Source organism: Simochromis diagramma, unplaced genomic scaffold, assembly GCF_900408965.1.
Source record: "Simochromis diagramma unplaced genomic scaffold, fSimDia1.1 OVJJ01000753.1, whole genome shotgun sequence".
In the NCBI taxonomy this organism is placed as follows: Eukaryota; Metazoa; Chordata; class Actinopteri; order Cichliformes; family Cichlidae; genus Simochromis; species Simochromis diagramma.
The window spans coordinates 3,170,475-3,194,301 of NW_024387523.1; the positions used below are offsets into that span (position 1 = coordinate 3,170,475).

General features: G+C 40.9%; 1 protein-coding gene across 4 annotated transcripts in view; it reads left to right on the forward strand.

Moving 5' to 3' along the window:
• myo1g (myosin IG) overlaps positions 1-23,827 on the forward strand; it is a 71,355-nt gene that overhangs the window by 39,632 nt on the left and 7,896 nt on the right. For all 4 annotated transcript variants that reach the window (XM_040020308.1, XM_040020311.1, XM_040020310.1 and 1 more), the window contains 3 exons: positions 368-472; positions 1,121-1,234; positions 7,249-7,406. In XM_040020308.1, coding sequence (XP_039876242.1) covers positions 368-472; positions 1,121-1,234; positions 7,249-7,406 — 377 coding nt within the window. The remainder of the gene's footprint in view (positions 1-367; positions 473-1,120; positions 1,235-7,248; positions 7,407-23,827) is intronic.

Below are 23,827 nucleotides of genomic sequence, written 5' to 3' on the forward strand. Positions count from 1 at the left end.
AACCACAGCTTTAAACCGTGTACTGTATATATTAAAGCATGTAAAATAGATTGTAGGAGAAATGTTTAAAAAATGACCGTGATAGCTGCACTTTATAGGAGGAAGACTATAACACCAAATGTATTTCTCATCAGCTTTGGTCCCTCTGAAACGGCACGTCAGGCTCCGTGTCTGGTAACAGCAGCCAGGGGCCTTGAGCTTTGATCTGCTGCTTATGGAATTAAAGCGATAAAAAGGCTTAAAAGAGGCTGGGAGAGGTCACCTGGAGTTTTGTGACTAACAGCGAAGTGCATTCCTATTCCATCTGTACTGAAGATCGTCGCCTCAACCGACCTCCTGAAATAATACTGGTCTTTCATTTCTGCAGGCCCGAGACTGCCCTCAGACCAGCGTCAGCTTCATCCGAATTTCCAAGGAGCTGAAGAACAAAGACGAGTACAGTCAGGTCCTCTTCTCGAGCTTCTGTAGGAAGGTACAGTATGTGGGGAAAGAACACGGGGAAATGGAAATGTCTGTTTTGTAGCCACAAGGAGTTTCTTTCTTCTGCTGCTTCCTTTTAGCTTTGGGATGTTTTTCTGGTTCGATGTGTTTCCCATTCCACCCCCTCATGCTTCCTCTCTTTTGTAACAGCTCATCTTTCAATATTTCATGTTCCACCAGTGAACACAGCCTTCTCAGGAAGTAATCTGAGGATCAATCATAAAAAGGAACTGAACTATGAATTCAGTCCTCAAGTTCCCTTAACCTGAATGAAGCGCTGCTTATTATTTTACCTCATGCTGAACCTCTTATCGTCTCCCTGAGGATAATAATGGCCATACTTTCCATATCAGGGACTGAACATTGAGGGCTTCGCCTAAGTTATGAGTAGAGCTTAGTTATATTTGAAGTTACGTAGCCTTTGATACAGTGAACTGAAGCAACCCCCGACTCACAGACCCACCACAGTCTTTTTTTATGTTTTCTTGTGTGTTGCTTCTTTGCTGCTTTACAAGGAAAACCTGTTTTTGAAATGAAATAACCCAAAAGATCCTGCAAGAGGCATGAAGGGCTCTTCACAGAAAATAGAAAATGAACAAACATGCTGAAGCTTTTTCTTTCCCCTGTTCTGCTCTCTCAGGTGAACAGGTTCAACAAGAGCACAGACCGAGGCCTGCTCATCACAGACAAGTACATCTACAAATTAGAGCCAAAGAAACAGTATAAGGTTCTGAAGAAGCTTCCTTTAGACTCAGTAAGTACTCACGTGGGAGAGCATACACTCTGAATGCAAGCTCACACACAGACTCATTTGCTAGCTTCCCTTCTAAATCCCTTCTCTTATCTTCACTCCTGCTGTCTTTATCCAATATTTCCAGCATTGCAAACGTACCCTGTTGGGATCTGAGCATATGTTACTCATTTCCACAGCCTGATTACATTATAACTCTCACCCTTAAACCCCAGACTGATTAAACATAGTGTGTCCCCAACAATGCTCATAGTTGTAGGCACTGACTTTTTACCATAAGACCATATGATGATTTTACAGTTTTTAATACAATAATAAATACTTTCATTTTTCATTAATTGCTTCAGTCAGTACTAAATTCACTTTACTGTCCTTATACTTATTTTGTGCTTTCATGTGGTCTCAGAGTGACTGAATGTCTGCTCAACTCTTTTGGTGCAGAATTTGCAGAGTTATTCATCATAATACATTTCTGATAAATAGTACAAACACATATATTGCATATAATGTTTGTGGCTGAGATTTAATTGTAACTGGACGGCTCATTGCTGCACTGGTTTGAATCCACAGGCCATCATGTTCTCTCCCTTCTCTCTCGTTACTTCCTCCTGTAGTGCAAAGACATGCATGTTAGGGCAAGGGTCTCCAACTCCAGGCCTCAAGGTTCGGTGTCCTGCAGGTTTTAGATATTACCCTCGGTCAACACACCTGAATCAAATGATTAGTTCATTACCAGGCCTCTGGAGAACTTCAAGACATGTTGAGGAGGTAATTTAACCATTTAAATCAAATGTGTTGAATGACACATCTAAAACCTGCAGGATACCAGCCCTTGAGGCTGAGAGTTGGACGCTCCTGTGTTTGGGTAATTGGGGATTGTAATTAGCCACAGGTGTCAAGGCCTCGTGGCCTGTGACAGATCACTCCAGCACCCTTGCAGACGTGAGCTAGATAAACAGTTTTTAAAATGGATTGATGGATTGTAACTGTGGCTTTCCAGCTGGAGGAGCCTTGACTAGACAGAACATTTTGATATTAGCATGAAAATTACCAAGATTTCACATTATTATGTAAAGGCACATAAAAAGTAGATTCCCAAGTCAGGAACTGTAACCATCCAATTATCACTTAAGTGGAACATTACAGCATACATGAAAGCACTGAAGAAACATATTATTGTACTTGTGTTCAGCAAGTCAGTAAAATGCGCGGCAATAAATAAGTCCAGAAATCATGCCGCCCATAAGCAAGTACAAATCAGAAGGCTGATGTCAAAATGAGGACAGAAAGCAAGGGAGACGCAACTGCTGCAAAAACATGCTTTTTCAGCCAAGCTCACTGGACCCAGGTGTAGCTCATGCCGTTAGTTAGTCTCCTGTTAGCTCCTGAAGATCGAAGCACAGAACGAAACCAAGACAAATCACAGAGGAAACTCACAAATTAATTTGACACAATATATCTCTTTTCATAACCATTTAGTGACCAAATCATTTAATAGTCAGACTGCTTTCTTTGTTACAAAACAGAGAAAGTGGACTACTGTTAGATTAAGGTTTGAAAACCAGGAGATTTATGTAGATTTATTTTAAAGTCTCGTCTTCAGCGTGTCTTTGCACTAAGGAGCACTGGCCAACCGAGTAAGAGATTAGCTGGACACGGAGCCCTGGAATTGTGCGTAAGGTTTCCAGGTCTGCAACTGGCAACTCGGAAAATTTTTCTTTGTTGGTAGAAAATCACCAAAGCAGGAATATTGACAGCTGGCAGATTTATCTCGACTTTTCTCAGCTGAGGAAATAACATGAATATTTTGACCATGTTTGCTGAGCAAAGCCTTCAAGAAAAGATGTAAATAATTGTGGCGTTTCCTAGTTTATGAAACCAGTCTTTTAACTTAATTCAGGCACTTTTTTTCTTTTTACACCTTAGACGTAGGTTTATAAAAGGTTTTGTCCTTAAAGTGTGGTACAAATACAAAAATAACAGCTGTTATGAATGTGGTCAGACTTTTTGTGCTTTATTCTGACTGCTCTTTATTTCTTACTCTGTCCCCTCAGTTGTGTACACGCACACACACAAACGCACACACACAAACACACACACACCTACTCATCTTCCGTCCTGTTTGACCCAGGTCACAGCCATCCATCAACAAGTACAAGAGCAATAAGAGGACTCACACTGAGAGAACACTGTCTTCCTTTGGCTCTCAGGGCTGATGACCTTTAAGAATTGTGAGGTTGTTGATCAGTCAGTCAGTGTTTGTGTGTGTGTTTGTGTGTGTACGTTAGGTTTTGTTGTCAACATGTGACGCCGTGGTCATGCTTGGGAGGCAGCTGCCAAGCTTAGCTTTAGATTTTCTGCCATATGGGGCGAACCTCAGCTGAGAAACTGGATCAGGAATCTCAAAGGGCTGCTGGCTCTGCAGGGCAAGAGGCTGAAAGTGTTTAATATGATGCTGAAGTTCTCTTGAAATAACAGAAATCATAATTTTCTTCTACAGCTTGATGCATGAACCTTGGTGTTGGGAAAACATACAGAAAGTGAAGGGTTGACTAAAGAATTTAACATGTGGAACACTGGGTCTCTTTTTATATCTAAAAAGGGGGGGTATTGTTTCAGGTAGAGGCATTTAGCCAAACCTCTATGGTACTGTGATGGTGCATTTAATGCTAGAAAAACCTTCTTGGACATTTGGCATTTACCTCTGTCTCAGGTAAAAGTATGTTTTTATCACCACACAGACTTAAGGCGTCTTAAAGCAGGGCTGTAAGCATGCAGTCAAGATTGGAGGAGACCAACTCTAGAACTGTTGACCAAGCAGCTTAATGTCTTTGCTCTCTGATACATATTACATACATTTAAGAGAATTAAATGTATGTAATTGTCTTTACAGTGTCTGCATCTTTAAATGCATGGCGCTTCCACCATGTGATCAGCTGATTAGTGACTTAATGAGCAGTTTAACTGTTGTACCTAATAAAGTGGCCGTGTGTGTTTTGTAATAGCTAGTAGCACACCTTCTTTTTTGGCCAGGAAAACTTCTTAAACTGAACTAAAACATTGAGATGTATGTAATAGTTTGACTAGTTTATGATATTTCCTATTTTTTTCTTACATTAGTTCCTCACTGAGGTAAATTCATAGAGAATCTGAGACTAAGATGGATTGCAACAAAAGTTGGAGATTGCCAAGTGCCATCAGACTTTGAGGTGACTCAGGTACTGAATGCAAAATAGCTTTCACTGAGAACACCTTCGTGAGATGTAATGAGTCAGCACAGCTGGACGTCCAGCAGTGATAGAAGAGAGGTGGAGAGAGAGAGCGCTTGCATGCCAGAGGGTTAAAAACTATCATTATGCAGCAGCGGAGCAGCTAAAGATAGCTGGTGCCATTAGACTCTGGTGCTCAGAATGAGGAATATGAGTCTTATCCAGGTCAGAAACTCAGAATACAGCATTAAAGAAGCAGTGCATCTCTGACTCTCACCCAGGTCACAGCTGAGGTCAAAACCTGAAGCAAAACACGAGCTCTGTACCTCTGACTGGTCAAATTCAGAAAACCTGACTTTAACTGGCGCTTATGTTTACTCAGTCTTCAAAAAATGTTGCCAAAATTAAAAACTAAGCATTCACTTTGCATAAACATATCGTAAGCTTAAATAGTTACTGTTAAAACATTTAGTCATTTAAATAACTGATAGAAAGTTAATGGACGTTTCTCACACTGGAGAATTTCCAGTCATTAAACTTTTGATTTGTTTATAAGATAAACTATGTGAAAAATGCTCCTTTTATTTAGAACAGTCAAATGTTCAAAGTAGAAATCAAAGTGAAATTAAAAGACTGCTAGGAAGGAATACTAAAAACAATAGGAACACTGGAAAACTTTACACAACAACACAATCTCACAGCAACAGAGGAGATGGCGAGTTTATATACTGCAGGTGAGCTATTGGCAAATAGTGAACAAGTGGGATTAATCAAGGTGGAGCAGACGATGACCAATGAGGGGGGACAAGGAAAAGGAAGAAATAAAAATGAAAGGAATACACAAGGAGCAGTGATTTCAAAATAAAACAGGAAAGAGCGTGATCTTTGAGGTATAGAAGTCTCCCATAGATACTAATTTACAATTTATTGGGGGACATGTCTTGCTTTTTTGTATTATCTTTCTTTTGAGTCAGTCTTGATTGAATTTAGGTTCGATTTATCTACCATGAAGTCTTCTCCTAGATCAGGGACCTCAAACTCATTTTATACTGCAGGCCACACGCAGCCCGCTCTGATTTTCTCTGGGCTGAACCCGTAAAACTCCAATTTCTGTTGGTGTAAAAAGTTTAACTACAGATTTAATCAAGGAGATACGACAAAAAAGTGCAATATTAAACATTATTTCTCAGTTTTCCTACATGGTAAAGAAATGCTGCTGTTGTAAATGTAAGAAATCAGTCAGCATGAGTCTTTGAGCTTCAATTGTAAGGAGAAATGTGTAAAATGACAGATATCTATCATTTTACTTCATCATTACTTGTGAATGAGGGAGATTTTTATGGGAAGGAAAAGCTGTAAAACTAGCAAAAAAAAAGACTTAAAAGTCCAAAATTCCTGCCCTCCTTCACATTTTCCAAAGCCATTCAGCAGGCTGGATTGGGGTCTTTGCCAGGTCAATTCTGGCCCACAGGCCTTATGTTTGACACCCCTAGATTATGTTCCAGTTTAATCCTTAATCATAAGAATAAAGCAGATAATCAAGGCAAAGTATAAAAACTTAAAACAGCCCCTAATGTCTAATGCAGGGCAGTTGCATTTGTGACGTTTATATTGTAATTATGAATTGGATATTTTTAGATTTTTTTTGTTGGGTTGACAGAGTGAGCACCTAAAAGATCTGGTCTTGTACTGTGCAGCCAAAGTTTGTTTGTCTATTTAGTGAAACTTTAAAGACTGAAGTAAACGATTAACTGAAAAGATCATAAATGAGCCTCATATCAAATCCATCTTGTGTTATTTTAGAGCTGTAATTTAAGCACTGCTACTGCAAAGAGAAGTGCTGCAGATACAATAGAACAAAGTAAAGTAATGTAATTTATAAAATATGTTTGGAACACAGTAAAAAGTATCACGCTGCTAGATCAGCTGTGCAGCTTCCCCTTCACTGAAGGGCAGGTTTAACCAGCGTTTGTCGGTGCTGGGACATCCTGCACATTGTCGTCCCTGCTGGATTAACCTGTATGGCTGGAGGCCGTAAGAGGCTTAGTCCACTCTGTCCTTCCATTTGCTTTCTAAAAACCCATGACACTTTCTCTGTCTGCATGTCTCCTCTGGTTTTGTCTTTGACCTATATGGGTATATTTCTTTCCTCTCTCATAGTCCTTCTTTCATTTGCACCCCGCCACCTTCCTCTCCCTCCGTTGCGGTAAATCAGTACATTAATTCCAACTGGGTCACAGCTCATGACTTCCCCTTCACTGCACCCACACACGTGCACCTCCAGCTTACATATTCTGAGCAGAAATAATCCGCCGGCTTCATTTATGGCATTGAATTTTTTTGATCCAAGATATGCTGCGCTGTACTGTATTAAACTCACAGGTTTTGTACATTGATGTGATAATCCCTGACAATTTTATACAAATGAATCCCCAATGCTGCAATCTGTGTCGATGAATATTAAAGGTCACTCAGCCTATAGGCAGGACATGCATGAGGCTTTAGAGGAAGGAGAATTCTCACCTTTGGTCTTTTGCTAAAATAAAAATAGCATTGCAGCATTTATGAAATACTCCTTTGGAGGTAAAGGGTATGGCGTTCCAATGCCGCCATAATCAGAAAAAATAACAAGCAATTTATCAATAAAAGCACCAAAATTATTAAAATCTATGTATTCATTTATTTATAAGACCCTCACTAAAGACTATTTATCTGTCAGTGTATCATATTACATGAAAAGTCATACAAAGCATGAGCTCAAGCTTGGATCTGGCTGAGATCTTTCTTTAACGTGTTCTTTCTCCGCAGTTTACCGGAGTGAGCGTGACCACCGGGGTCGACCAGATGGTGGCGTTACACACGTCCTCCCAGGATGACGTCCTGCTGTGCCTGCAGCGAGGCGAGCTGTGCCCCAACCAGGACAGAGTGGGTGAACTGGTGGGAGCAATTGTGGACCACTTCACACGGTCAGTTACAGAGATATTTTTTTTCTTTGTCTTTTATCCCGCACTCATTTATACTTATGTTGTCAGCCTGTAATGCACATTACCTTCAGGGTAAAAGCACTCAATACTAGCCTGCAGATAATTGCAATGCAAGTATTTGCTCCTAAAGATGACTGAAATGATAATAAACCGCCAAGTGCTATGGCCTCGGTCATGGTATCTTAAAATGGATTATTCAGTTTGAAATCTGATTCTTTGTTCTCTACAGCTATGTGCGACTACATTACCTTACATCAACATATACTTATTTAACATCTGTGGGGGATTTTCTCCCGGAGCAATGGTTCCTAACCTGACTGTGGGTTATCCTATGAACAGGCACAAGTCAAACAACTTCTGGCAGAAAATAATTTCAGCCAGAATTTCTACTATAAATATGCTGTTATAATAATGATGATACATTACAGTTGATACAATGATGATAATGAGGTAAGTGTATGTACAAGTAATCCCTGTCAGCAAAAAACTGCTTCAAATGCTCTGGTTCAGTTTTTTTTTTCATTCTCTTGGCTCTTTATGATGTCACTGAGAGCAGATATCAAGTTATGGTCATCGCACACACATCTCTGACTCTCAGCCCCTCCCACCCGCTGTTATAACTTTCTATTTGCAAGGGGCAGCCAATCAGAAAAAGTTGGATAAAAGGAGAGGCATTGAAACAGCTTGTTTTAGACAGTAGATGAACTGAGGGGCTACAACAAGACCAACAACAACAACCCTGCATAAGATAAATAAGCATTATACTGAACTTCTGAATCATGCAAAGTAGGGCTGCACAATTTTTTATAAAATGAGAATCACGATTTTTTTTGCTTAGAATTGAGATCACGATTCTCTCACGATTTTCTTTTCCAATATAAATATCTTTGGTCAGGTGATAAGTGATAGCCTCCGTAATTTCTTTGTGCCTGCGGGAGTTGGACGGGTATGGGGAAGCGCTGTATAAGGTTCCTGTTATTGATGTTTGGGTGGTTGACTCCTGTCACTTTCTTGGCCTTTACAGCTTCGTCATCTCTCACGTGCTCTCCGTTGTTTTTTCCCTGCCAGCTGACTTCTGTATCACGTGGTATGAGCCTCCGCCCTTGTCATTTGTTGAGCAGGAAGAGTGAGCGCTTGTTTTCATGCAGCTTAAGTCCCGGAACAAAATGCGGTACAATCGTCATCTTTTTTTTTTTTTTTTTTTAAATCGTTGTCATTTCGAAATGAGATCGCACATAAGTATGAATTGAGATTGCGATTTTCTAACGATTAATTGTGCAGCCCTAATGCAAAGCATCCATAGTAGAATCAAGGGATAAAAATATGGAGCTTGAAATGAGCATAATGGGTTTACTTTAAGAAATTATAAACTCACAAGGGTAAAATATAGCCTTTGGGCCAGACATAGCAAACAGGAAAACAACACCCACGAATCAGCCAGTCGATCAGAGGCAGCATCATGCACAGGAATCTGAAGACCAATGATTGCAGGAAGTCTGTACTGCTGTTTAACTCAATTTCAGTGCAGTCTGTTTCATCAGTGATCTATGCAGTGGTATATTTCAGACAACTGGCAAGATGTTAAATATAACCTGGTTTCGATTGAGTTATCCAATGTCTGGCTCTTTGCTTACTTTATTGAAGTCAGTATGGCTCCCCTGCACTAACTGAAGGGGTTCATGGCTCAAAAGAGATGCCACAACACTGCTGCCTTTCAGGAAACGTTTATTTCTACAAAAGAAAATTTACTTGCAAGTGTTGAACACAAATAAGAGAGGCAGGCAGCAACTCCCAACTCATCTAATAATAAGCGAAACTTCAAAAAGCATCTGAGGAATACCGATGCTGATGGAGGAGAGGCGAGGCTCAGCAGGTGTGTCTCCGCAGACAATCAGCACTAGAAGTGAAGCAGAGAAGAGAGCAGGTTAATGAGGATGCAAGAAAACACTAACCAGATGGCGGATGTGTCGGCCCACTGGGGCATGCGTAACAGGGTGCACAGAGTGGTCATCATTCTCAAAGAGATCATCCGCAAATTCAGAAACAAATTTGTTTTCTCATGCTGATAATTCACATCTTTGACATAGGTTTTAATTAGAACAAAACATTCTTCAGAAAACTTTTAATGAATTAATCAGCGAGATGAGCCGGCGAAGTGATTGTTCCAAATGAAAACCTGCCGCTTTCCAAGCCTCGGTGTCACATGAAGAAACGACACGGCTTTAGCCCCATTGTTGCCCGCCAAACGTCTCGGTTACAACGAACTCTATTAACGGTGCATAACAATTACGTAAATCATATCCTTGGCATTTATCACTGTCATAGTTGTCGCTGTCTGTGTCCTGCTCTGAATAACTACCGTGAAATGAATCAGTCACGCTGACATTTATCACATTTATCACTCGGATTCCGATTTTTCGTTGCTGTTTATAAACCTGATTCACATCCACCCGCATTCATCTCTGCCAGACTCCGTTTGAATGGCACGGCCCACGAGTTTTCACACACAGCAGACTGTTTTGGTTGTGCGTGCGTGGGCGGGTGTGTGTTTAAGTGTGGCCGTGTTGTCGTAAGTACTGCCCTCGGAGTCCTCACCCAGTCTGCAGCGATCGAACTTGCATGCAAATCCTGCCAGCTTCATGCTGAGAGAATTTTACAAAAATAAAGACATAAACAGTGGAGCTCATATCTGAATTCGTTTCCCTTTTTGTAAAATTCATCACAGACTTTGCATTCTTATAGGTACGACTTGTGAAGTTTCTAGAATAACAAAGAATCCAAAAACCCAGGACTGTGATCCCTTCATATTAGAGTTGTTTACTGCGTTAGAGGCTGAAATGGTTACTTTTATTGAGTTGTGCTGTGTTGGAAGCCAAACAAAATGCTCTAATCATCATTAAAAACCATGTGATGTGATTTCTGGAATCACTGAGTGCAGATGAAGCGTAGACTGAGCCATCAGCTGACTCACATCAACATGTTTTTTATTTCTTCTGTCCCGTCCGTCGTTTTGTTTTTGCTCTCAGCTCAGAATCCGGCGAGACAGCAGTCGCACCAGGGTGCATGTGTTTCTGTGTGCTCCCACTTTTACGAGTCTCTCTGTGTGTATGTTCAGCTTCCTGATCCCAGATCCCCGGTGAGGCTTTTGTGGATTTTACGAGTCTTAGACTTTTGGTCTGGGTTTTTTCAGGGGGGGTGTATGGGTATCTATATCACCAGGGTCCCTGCGGCAGCTGCGTGGCTCTGTGTCGGGGTGCGGCAGGCGTCTCAGGGGGAGTCTGTTTCAGCTCTCCGCCTGTTATTGTGCCACCATCTGCGGTGAATGGAAGGGGGCGCGACCTCAGCTAGGCTACTCATCAAAAGGAGACTCATGAGACAAAGTCAGGGGTGAGATGTGCAAGTGTGCGAGCATGTGCGAGAGGGGGGTGAGGATGACAACACACAGACACACTCCTCTTGTGCTTCCTTCTGTCAGGAAATGGGATGCCAGACTCTGAGAGTCACGCGCACGTCATTTTAGTTTTTATGTTTGGTGGGGAGAACGGTCAGAGGAGGAAACAGTCAATGGAGTGATTGTGACTCCTGCTGCTTTTCCTCGTCTCTTCAGAGTAAGTGAGTAGATCTGTGAGGCTGCCGGTGTTCACAGCTGAGAGAGTTTGCAGTGACACAGTGAGTTGTACAAAACTGGGTCAGAAAAGTCAGCGTTAAAGGCGCAAGGTAAAATCTGACTTCAAAGCCGCTCTGTGTTGTCGGCGAGGATGGCAAAGACAAGCTGTCTGGTTTGCTGTCATGTCACATCCGATTCTCATTCCCTCAGAGGACTGCGCTACTTCACTCTCTCCTTTCCTGTACATAACCCCATCCTCTCATCCCTGATTCTCTCCTGCTTTCTCTTCCTGTCACCTGGGTCAGAGCTGTCAGTGTGAATGAGCTGTTTGTGTGTATGTGTGTTGAGTGTGTCTGTTTACTAAGAGAGAAATACTGTGTATGTGTGTGTTTCTATGTGTGTTTTTCGGGGGGTTGGACCATCTGCTGGGACAGCTGGGGGAGTATGAGTGAGCTAAAGGCAGGATTTAGGGTATGATCTGCTCCTGCCTCAAAAGATTTAGGAGGATTTTTACTTAAAAGGCAATTTGGGGGGTTTATAATCTTATTGATCACGGCCACAGACTCCTTGCAGAATAAATAGAAGTTTGTACAAAATGTGCAGTTTGTTAACATCCTTCATGCAACTTTTCACATATTAGATGCTTTAAATTGACAGTTTTGAACTGATTTTAACAGAACCTATTGTAAAACTCTCAGTCTGTGGATTGATTTCGATATGAAGGATATAAAATACAAAAATACAACTCTGGCTCACTTAGCCCAGAAATTGAGTTTATTGTTCCTCTTATAGAGGAACATTGTTTATTGTCTGTATATATTAAATATATCAATACTTATTTTATGTAAGATAAAATGAACTTTAATCGCTCGATCAAACTGGTTTGGTCCAAAACCCACCCTGACATCATGTACAACTTATTAACTATAGTCTTGAGCTGCCACTCATTCCTTTATATTTTGGTAGGAAATAGGTAGGTGAGTGGGGTGGCTTCTTGACAGCCATTCTTCCACTGAGACCATTACTAATGAGACTTCAAACAGCAGATGGAATAACTGAAGGGCCAGATTCATCTCTCAGGTACTACGTCAGGTTTTTGCTGGCTGACTTTCAGATACTTTTTTTGTTTTTTAGTGCTGCCATTTCTTCTTTTGTCCTCCACATGTCTACATTTCTAATTACGATTTGTTGAGCTATGCCAGGTTTTTGGCTAAAAGCTCTTTGGGAATGACCTTGTTTGTGTAAAAATACAATTTTATACCTGTCAAACTGTGTTACCTTTGGCATTCTTTTAGACTGAGCTAAAGACATGATGAGATGCGTTTTTGCAACAAGTTCCTCGTAATAAAGTGTCTAAAATTGGTTCAGTGATAAGTTGTGTGTTATGTGTTGCGGAGGCAACAATGGTTTATCCCTTGAGTTAGGTGCCTTTTGTATCCTTAAATAACACACAGGTCAGTGTTGAGTAAAATTAGAAAAATCACACACCACTAAACAAAAATGTCTCAAAAAGCATATTGGTCATTTTTTCCCCGCACACCAGGTACAGCGGAATTGGCTCAGTTTGTCCCCAATATACATTTTTTGCTTTCTTCTGACCACTACTTGTGCTAGGGCCTTCATCTGGGTCGGGATTTTCTCCATGACCCAGGTCAGATTGGCTACTTTTTCTTTTCATCTCACACTTCTTCGTCTTCTTCGGTTTTTCTGGCAGTTGGCAACCCATTTAATTAGAGCAGGTAGCTGTACTGCCCCCTAGTGGAAGAGAATATAATTGTTCTGTCCGTTACGCTGGTCGCTTAGAGTACTAATCAGGTGGAACCACGGCACACCTGATCATTTCTAATGACACATTGGTTGAGAAACACTGTCATAAAGGACAAACACAAGATTTTTACTTTATTGCAGAAAGCTGACTGCCTGACTGGTTTTGGTTGCATTGCTGGATTGTGTATAGAAGACTGTATTGTACTGTGTTGTGTTGTGTTGTGTTGTATATAAGGCTTTTATTAAAGTTGTATCTTTTTATTTTTTAGTTGTTTAGTGTTTCTGTGCATCATCTGTACATATGGTTTTTGACAATAATGCTAACTTTAACCTTGACCGATATACTCAGCTTTACTATCTCTCTGGGTCAGAGGTTCTTCATTGCTAGCTTTGCATTAGCCTGTTTAAGTGGATGCTGTGTGCAGCAGTACAGCATCGATAGATCGATACCTGCCCTGAGCTTAGTTTGTACTTGACTGTCACATTTAAAGAAAGTTATTTTTATTCCTCTACTCCTTAAAATTTACTCTGTTTTCCTTCTCCTTCCACAGGAGTCAGATTATTGTAGCACGAGTGTGCAGGAAACGACCACGTTTCTTTTCTTTAATGACATATTTGTTTTTGTAACGTTGGTCTAATTATTGGATTTAGTTTGGTAAGATGTTATATTCCGGATATTACTCAACAATCTAAGATCACCCGTTTATTTTCTGATGCGGTTGAACAACATGTCAGTTCAGCTCCAAATTGCTGCGTTGCTTCATGTCGCCTGTAGCTTTTTGTTTTCAGGTTACTCATCAATCCCACTCTTGTGAAACAGATACTGTTTTCATATTTAACACTAACACTCGCTGGAACTCAAGGATGAACTGGTGAACGTCACAGTGACCACATGACTGCCCCATTCTTGATAAATGATTTGTCTAGAAGACTTGAAGGGGATTTAACTTCATGTTGCACAACGTCTTGAACTAAAAGATGGGTTTACTCCACCTTACTCTGCGTACTCAAAGCCCAGTTACAAGCCTCATTCACCCAATTACACACAAACAATGGAAGTCCTTTTTTCTAAACTTAAGCACCTTGCCTAATATTCATGTGCACACTCACACCGACCTCCGACCTTCCAATTGTTATATCACTCTAACCTCCTTATTGGTAGGTTACAGTCTGGAGGTTAGAGGTCTCTGTGATCTAGCAGACTATAAATGTCTATGTTAATGTTTTACCATATAATAATGAAATGATGGCATTTTACATTAAAAAGGTCAAAGGTCAACTTCACATTGACTTTCCATATTTCTGGTGTTTATATAGCACAGTAACTCAGGAACAGAAGGGAGATTTTTATCATATTTAATATATATAGATGCTCAATTTATTGCACTAATCTTTATAGCCCACCTTAATTTAAAGTCTTCACTACCTATGTAATGAAAGTCTTAAACTTTGTAACTGTAAGTAAACGTATACTTGAATGATTTGTGGAGTCCACAAAGTGTTAAGATCTAGTTTCCTCACTTGCACTCTCCTCCTCTAACTCTTATTTGTTTTCATTTCCTCAGTCTGCTCCTTCCAGACTCTTCTCCAGCATTTTCTCCACTCGTCTCCACATCAGCAGTTTCATTTATGAATATGGAAAGACCTGGAACGATGTTGCATTAATAGCAATCTTCTGGGTCACCCATCCCTTTACAGCTTAGCAAGAATAATGTGCGAGTTCATTAACCCTAAAGTATATGTGAGAGGACTTGTGATTAGGCGTTAATGCCCAGATCAAAGAGAATCACATAGACACACATGCTCACCTGCTAATGATGGACTCGAGGACTTGTTTGACCTCGCTGGACATCAACAGTTTGCCAGTTATTCTAGGTGTGAGAGAAATCAGCCCTCTCATTTCTAAATTCAGTTTTTAGGTCGTGAAAGGCGTCATCCAAGTCCTGAAATAGCCTCCCCTGTTTCTCTGCCTCCCCTTTTTTTTTCTCCCTCAGTGGCTGTCCTCAATGTGCTCGTCTCACAGTCGGTCCTGCTGGCTGGAGCAACAGGAGCTGCATCTTGTGCTCCAACTCTCCTCGGTCAGCTCGTCCCCTCTTTTATGTTTTTGTCCCTAATTTTTTTTGTCTCTTTTAAGATTTTTCCAAACCTGCAGCTTCTGATCAGGTTCTTGTTTTGACTTGTTATTGGAGTTTTGATCAAATGCAAAGTAACTGCAGGAGCAGCTTTTAACCCAGACGGGTGTAAATAATGTATATAAACTCTGACCTATTTCCTTCTCAGTTCCCACAGAGCTGGCAGGTCATGTGCTTCACTGATTTTCTTCATTTAGCCACAAAATCCAGCCTCAGTCGCACTGCTATTTAAAGTTGGTCAAAACGCCTTGTTGACATGTGCAGTGTGTAGTTGACTTCCACCAGCGCAAGTGTGAATGATTCATCCCATGTGCACAAAATCACATGGCACAGCCACACACATTATAGTTCAGCAGCTATAGAAAGAACTGGCATACATTATCCAGGATATTCTTGGTCCCTCTTTTGGGCTTTGACCAGATGCTCGTTTTGAGAGATCAGACACACGGTCTAAATCAGGGGTGTCATTTTAGATTGTTTGCAAGTTCACATAACGAATAACACATATTGTTCCTTTTTTTAATGTAAACAACATTAAGGTCATGGTTCTCAGCTGGAGAAGCGTGGAGTGCTCACTCCAGTTTGCAGATTAGCTGCTTTCAGGCACAGGAGCGCCATTATCTCAGGGTCTTGTTCACAAGTGAGGGGAGTGGGAGGTTCATTCTCCCCTCGACTGTTAATGCTGCCAATTGGTGCAGCTTTGGCAGTGATGCCGCTACCACACTGAACTGTTGTGGTGGAGAGTGAGCTGGTCATGAAAGCGAAGCTGTTGATTTGCATTCATACCATCACCTGTGGTCATAAGCTGTGGGTAGCGACTGAAAGAATAAAATCAAAAGTGCAGAAATGAGTTTCCTCTGGAAGGTGTGTGGGCACTCCCTTAGAGATAGGCTGAGGAATATGGTCATTTAAGGCCAGGGGACTCAAAGTAGATCTGCTACTCCTCCACACTGAACAGTCCCAGTCCAACTGGGAATAGATTCCAGGGCAGACTCGCGACACACTGAAGAGATTACATGTCTTGGCAGGCTTGGCAATTTCTCAGCGTTCCCCCACAAGAGCTGGAAAAGGTAGCGAGGAAGTGGGACATCTGGGCTTCTCTCTCTGTTAATTATGCTACACCCGCAACCTGGCTAAGCAGCAGAAAATGGATGTTTAAGCACAAAAATGTTCACTTTTAATAATAAATATAAAAGTTATTATGATAAGTCTGAGTTGTCTTTAGGGAAAATAAGTGTAATTTACAAGTTTAATTTCATATATATATATATATATATATATATATATATATATATATATATATATATATATATATATATATATATATATATATATGTGTGTATATATATATGTATATATGTATGTATATATATATATATATATATATGTATGTATATATTATATATATAATATATATATATATACATACATACATATATATATATATATATATATATATATATATATATATATATATAATATATATATATATATAAATAAAATTGGTTTTAACCTTTGTTTTCACAACAATAGACACTATATTTGGTAGTGTTCATATGATTGTGTTCAGCATCTGGATAAACTTATTTAAAAAATCAACAGAAAAGACTGAGAGCCAGTTAAATCACTGACTACAGGCAGTGTGTGCGGCGCATGACAGACTGACAACAACAACAAATTTATTGTTTATTTGGACTCTCCAGTTTGACAGACTGTATGCGATGAGACTTCAGATGAAACACGTGACTGTAATGTCTTTGAAAAAGCTTCATTTATCCATTTTAGAGAGTGACTCACAAAAGGCCAATTCAAAGAGCATTAATGTTACAGGAAGTTGGTAATACAATATCTCTCCTTCTCCCTCGCCCTTCTGGATGGCACTTCAGCCACTGGCAAACCGTGTAGGAAAACCATGTGACTTTCATTACAGGCAGGCATAGTCACGCATTTGGTATCACATTATGTTCAGGAAATCATTTAGCTGTAATCATCCACACATTATTGTGTTTCTGCTAAATTGCTGCTTAGTATAGACTTAAGAGGATACCTGTAGCAGGGTTCACATTCAGAGCACAGCTCAGAATATGGGTTACAACATCACCATAAACCTTTTGTTTTTACTCTGTTGTTACCTTGTGCACGGGGTAATGAAGTTGAACTCAAACGCAGCTTCAAACTCGTATTTAAAATGTAAAGGCGTTGTCTGAACCTGCCTTAAATTACAGGGTGACCAGTGAGTTAGACCTGAGGAACAACAAGGAATTAGGACTGTAAAATGACTGGGTTATGTGGTGAAAAACAAGATTAAAATCTATTAACTGTCCAGTTTAAACGTCTTGTTTAGACCCCAATGATCTCATCCAGATGCTCCTCCGGAATGACTCCATTCCTTGCCTTTTTAAATGCTTGTCCGACACTCTTTAGAGGAAACTCATTTCTGCACTTGTGTCCATGGCCCTTTTGTAATGACCTTGTGTAAGTGTATACCTTTGCTTCACACTCAGCACTCTCTTCACCACAACAGCTTCTTCATCCTTGCAGACGCTGCACCAATCCATCCTATCCTCACTCACAAACAACAACCTTAGAACTTGAGATTCTTGAACTCCTCCACTTGGGGCAAGAGCTGTTTCCCAAACTCAAGTGGACATTTAACCTTTCTCCTACAGAGATCCATGGCGTCAAGGGTGTGTCCACACAAGAGCAATTCGCTGGTCGCTTGTCACTTTGTAGCTAGAAGTCAGTAGCTGGCAGACATTCCAGGCTCAAGTTGCCTAGGTAACCTTCTCATATAATTACCATGCTGAAATGTTTCAGTCAGTGGCATCGTTTATTCTCACTGGTAGTTGCTGATAGTTCAATCGCTTGCCTTGAACTTGAGAAAAGTTTAACCCAGAACTTGGCAACTTAAGATCACCAGCAGTAGTTTTACTCATTCATACTTGAAGTCACTGAATGTCGCAGAGTTTCTGCTGTTTCCCGTTGTCACATCACTGCTAGTCGTTTCAGTGTGGATGCGCTTTTTGACTTGGAGGTGCTAATTTTCCTTCTTGCTACTTCACACTGAGCTGCAAACTGCTCTAGCCTGAGCTACTGTAGATGTTAATGTTCAGTGAAGCCAGAGGGACAATGTGAAGACTTAGGCCTGTTTTTCACCACTTTGACTGCACCAAGAAATTCTGTCAAAAAAATGGCTACCATGGTGAAGCCCAGCAGGAACGAGTCTGACTTAGTGTCAGCAAGGCCAAACAGACTCACTACAGGTATACCAAATGGACCGAATAGCCTTTAACAACAGGCGCAGTACAGCAAACTCCTTAAAATAATGATGTCACAGAACTTTATGGCAAAGTTTCTAAATTCTCGTATTTGAGTTTACTACCTGATGGTGTTCACACAGTGGAGTTAGAGTGCATATTGTGTATTTGCACTACTGGTTCTGTCAGGTATTTCTTCCTAACACAGCCCGTTCTGGTACTATGTGCTTTCAAAGTTTTTCTTTGGCTCCCCTCTTGTGTTTTAGTATTTTGTACTTTTGCACGTGTCCCCTGTGTTTCTGTGCCTGTTTCTTATTTATTTCTTGGTTTGCTTCTCTGCTAGTTTGAAGTCTTTGTTTTTCGCCCCCTTTTTAATTGGCTGTCTCTCCCTGATTTGTTTCTTTTGTTCTTTATTTCCCTTTCCGCTCCATGTGTATATATAACCTTCTCTTCCCTGACTCCTTCGCTGTCAGGACATCTGTTTGTTTCTGTTTGTTTGCCTACCTGAGTTTGCAGCCCATGTTCTCTGACTTCTTGTCTCTCCTGTGCTCCTCTCGTGTTCCTGTTTTCCTGTTTTGGTTTTGGTCTATTTTTCTGAAAAGACACAGTTCAGTTTTCCCTCTTGGAATATTAATATTCTGTTTCAACTTTTATTATTAAGGTAGAAGTTTACTGTTCTTTTCCAGTATTTTTATTAAAGAGTAGCTTTAAAGAGATACGTCTAATGAAATCATATAGATGAGAGAGTGGAAAATAACTCACTCACTCACTCACTGGTATAACTTGCAAATATATTAACCATATTTTTTTAAAGTTTGAGAAAGAAAATGAGGGAAAACATTATTCGCCCCCCTTTAAAGCTTGCTTTTTGCTGCTTTACTCCTGTCTGATTTGTGTCCTGCATATTTATCCGCATGCTGGGCACAGTGTGTTTGCAAATGTGTCCATGTGCACTGTTTGCATTCACTTTTGTGCTTCTCATGAAAACGTCTTGTTCCTTCCTTGTTCCTCTTCTCTCTCTTGTCACCCCCACCAACTGTGCATCCCTAACACTTGTTCTGCCAGAGGTCTCTACATGTTAAAAGTGAATTCTTGCTCCCCTCTGTTGCCGAGTCTGCTCGTTGAGGTTTTCTTTGAAACCGTTGGCTCTTTATGATGATGAAGAGATGGCTGTTGTTGTGAGCCAGTGTTATATAAATCAAACTGTATTGGATTGAATTAAATTGAAAGCGGCATGAATGCAGATGAAGGAGATGCTACAGTAAAGCCGTGAGATGTTTTCGAAACATCAAGTGTGCTGTGAAAGATTTAGACTAAGTGAATACTACATCATGCTTTCCTAAGGAGCGCCTTCTCACACATTTACATCAAAGACAACATCAGCGGAGGAGCAGGTTTATGAAGACGTTGGTTCCTGTTCGTTTAACTTTTAAAGCCTCCTGGGTGCACTCAGACTGAGCCACTGACCTTGAAACTGCATCAAAAGGCCTCTTTGTGGATTCAAACGGCACACGTGCTGCCTCCAAATCCTCCTCCGAGTGCAACAAATGGATTCCTCACAATCATTTTCATTCTTCACTACAATGTTGCTTTAGTGCCAACTACTAAACCGTAATAAATGAAATGTTTTTAACAAAGCACATGATTGGCTGTTTGTTTTATCGTCGCTCAGCTGAAGATATCTGCACCAGTACGGGTTCAGTAGCAGGCATGACTAAGAGTTGCCTATCCAGTGACAAATGTCCCTGCTGCATAAAAACCCCTGATAAAGTTCGACCGCCTTATCGATAATCAATTTGAGGAGACGCTGGGCTCTTGCTTTGTGTGCTCCGTCATTGACTCTCTCTTAAACGGATTTGCTCTTATCTCAGAAACATGTCTGTTGTCCCGAGAATTAATCAGGACCAGGAAAATTATTTAAGTGCCTTTCACTCAGTGATTCAAGCCATGTGCATGAGCCAGTTTTAAGTCTGCAGAGTGTTGACGTCGCATCTTAAATCATATTTGATCCATTCGGAGAAGTCGCTCTGTATGCATCCACTCTGCTGTTCTTACAGTATGAATCACTTTTTTTCCCAGAATGCCCCCCTGCTGAGGCTCACGATGCAGGGTGCAGCCAGTTAAGATAGGCCCACTGTTAGCGATGACGCTGATGGTTATCATAATGGATGGGTGGTGATGATCAACGCTATGACGCTAAAGCGAACCCTGCAGGATGGTCGGCTCCCCGCCTGCCCAGCCACCTCATACCCGAAGACTTGAGTGGCCTCAGCCCCCGTTGTCCCCGCTGTGGGGGCTGCAGATGATGCTGTTGCCCCAGCGATGGTTGCCAGGCAGCTGGGGAAGTGCTAATTAAGACTGCAAGGGGAAAACTGGAGGATTGTGAGGACAGAGTGTCAAATTCTGGGAAGAAGATGGATGGGATAGAAGATTGCAAAGAGGGGGAGACAGCAAACAGGGTCATGTTAAGTAATGACAAATAATTAATCGTAACCGACTGATGTTGTGTAATGTGTGTGTGATCTATACAAAAAATGTAGCGTTGAAGGGAATGCCTGTTATCTGAGTAGCTTCAGGAAGTTTACTGCTCCAAACTAAGAAGTGGTTTAGCTGTGCATCTTGTTTTTACACTTTTTTGTTTTACAGACTATTGGCATCTTGCACCAAAACAAGTCAGTCCCCATAGTGTAAGGCTCTGTGGGTTATGTTATATTTCAGAGGTTAGGTTTCTCGTTAGTATTGTATATGTCAGTTCCTGTTTAGTGTCTTTACTTGCGTATTGACTGCGTGTGAGCTTGTGTTTGTAGTGTGATGTCTTTAGGTGTCTTTGGGTAGTTTTTTGTCCTGTGTATGGCTACAGTCCAAAAACAGGTGACACGATGATGTCTGTGTGCATCTAGCCACAAAAATAAACTACAAGTCCATTGACCACGCGTGTGTGCTGGATCTCCTCCAACTCATCGACGTGTTGACGATTGTCCACTTTGTATGAACATTTTAGCAGGCAGGGCAGGGTGTGAACAAACCAATGGGTTACTTTGCCTTTTCAGTGCAGGCCATCCAGCAGTATGCATTCGCTGTGCACAAAAATGAGCATGTTTCTGGTCACCCTTTTGAACTGATGTTCTGCCTTCTGGCTGGGACTGTGGGTTCGTCCAATCAAAATTGCTGTTTGGCTCTGTAACATTAAAATCTGCTTGGCTTGAATCCAAAGTTACAGAAGCAAAACTTGAGATTTGTGGTGAAATTGTGAGTTGCGTACAGAGGTCAAAACAGTACTTAAGTGCTCTTGAGCTGAATAAAAAGCCTGAGAGGCTGAAATCCAAATTTGCTGTGGTTTTTCCTTTTTATGGGTAGCATTGCAGGTTATTTTGATCACCCTGCTTACACGATGTGTTTCCCTCTGTTTCTTTGTGCTAAGCTAAACATTTTCAGATGTACTAAACTGACACCAATATGAGACCAGTTTTAACATCATGAACCAAATACATGGTTTTATAAATGGCAAACTTCTCCTTTAATCCCGTTTCCAATCACAACCGAGTGTTCATACTGTATTCAGTTGTGCAGCTTCAACTGGATACAAAGTGAATGGGAAAGAAACAATTAAATGCAAATATGTCCAGGGTGGCAAGAAGTGTTGTGAAAATGCTTCTGCGTGATCTGAAATTTTTCCCACTTGCATGAAAATTTTATTTGTGAATCTTTTTCATAAAAACACACAGACCAAAGGGAAAGGAGAGTGGGAGAGGAAGTAACCAAGAGACTTTAAGTTCAGTCAGATTAGCTGAACATAGACAGACTACATCTTGTGTAGCGCATACATAGTTCACAGTCTGCGAACTAAAGCATCTCATCTTGGTCGTCCAACATGCCTTCATCAGTTTTGCCTCCTCTTTGGACCTGGAGTTCCTTTAGAGCATGCTCAGATTTTGCTCTGCTCGGTCAGTCTGTGCACACCTGTGTAGTTAAAGAACTGGTTTTTCCTAAACCTGAGGATTCAGATAAAGAAATTGCCAGAGAAGAAGAAAAAGAGGAAACCTTTCTGATCTTTTGCACAGTGCAAAAAGTTCTCATTAACAGTGTCTGATGGAAGGTGCCGTTACATGACTTCAGGTGTCAAGCTGTTGTTTCTTTTGCAGGTTTCTGCCTGTTCTTTCACACACCCAAGTGTTATCTGCAGGCTATGTGTGTTCATGTGTGTTTATGTGCGGTGGAAGCGGAAAGTGAAAGTTATGGCTGCACAAGAGAATTTGTGTGTTTTGACAGTCTGATGTTGTCTAGGGTCTGTGGGATCATTAGGAGCAGACGTTGTCGCTCTCTCTGCTTGTTATCTAATCTGACAGGCCTCTGATACAAGCTCTTTACTTCAGAGAATTAGCAACAACCAACAGACGCTGCATTTCCTCCTTTATTGTGTACTTTTTGGGGTTTCTTTAAGCAAAATACTATGTTTTGTTGTTGCAGCTCGACAGTTTGAGACTTCTTGAGTTAATTAAGATTTTACATAAACTGCACAGTGTAAGATTAGTCGTGGTGACGAGGGAAAGATGGGCAGATGACAGATTGGGAGAGGATAAATTAAAAATCCTCACAGGGGTCATAGTATATGGAAGGTGGTGCACAGTCACATAGGGGCAAAGGCACAAGTGGCTTTTTTGAATACTTGAATTTACCTTTAAAAACTGCACAACCTGACTTTACAGTTGTCACAGGTCTGACACTTCCACAGTTCATCACTCCTTCTGGTTCCCACCTGGAGACAGCTTGCACAGTTTGCCTGTGGTGGCTCTTTGTCCAACGTCTGTGACATTCAGAAGTTGCCTCGCAACAAAAATTCGAGAAAACCAAAAAACAACAACACTAAATACAAATCCTAAAAATCACAGTATCACTGTCGTAACATACGATAACATACGTTGAAATGGAGACTCAGCGATGGTGTATCTTGCTGCCACATCGTTTTTAATTGGTCATTTGATTCGACTCTAGAGGGCTAAACCACTTACACTTAAAACTGTATAAATATTTATAGCGAAGTTCATGAGCTCAATCATTAATTTCAGGTCACACTGAAACACTGAACATTATTTTTAAGTTATGGTCCCCATTAGACTTAAAGTATGGTAAACCTTTTAAGATCATTGGCTAAGGATCAGTTAGTCACAAGTCATTAGCCAGTGAGCATGCAGCCGCCATCAGATCTCGCCTTACACGTCATGTCTAGTTTCATTTGTGACTGCATCCATCTTTTAGGGTCACAGCTAGTCACCATGATACCATCGCAGCACAGCAACATTGATGGCATCTGTTATGTTTTGCATCACCTCAGATGGAGGTGTTGACTTCTTTTGTATAGACATAAATTTAGCTGTCAGTACCCACACTGCCACCTTAAAGGCACAACAGAAAAAGTGAATCCACATGGTGTGGAAGGTGCTTTAGTTTAATGTAAGGCTAAAATAAAACAGTCCATCTACTATAAACTCTCAAGCTCATGGTGTCTGTGAAAATTCTCAGTCATCCAGGTCAACGTAGTCTAAGGAGCTTGGAAAGAAAAGCGTCTGGACTTCTTTGAGTTGCTTGAAGACGTTTCACCTCTCATCCGAAAATTGGATTGGGAAACTCCCACTGGGTTTA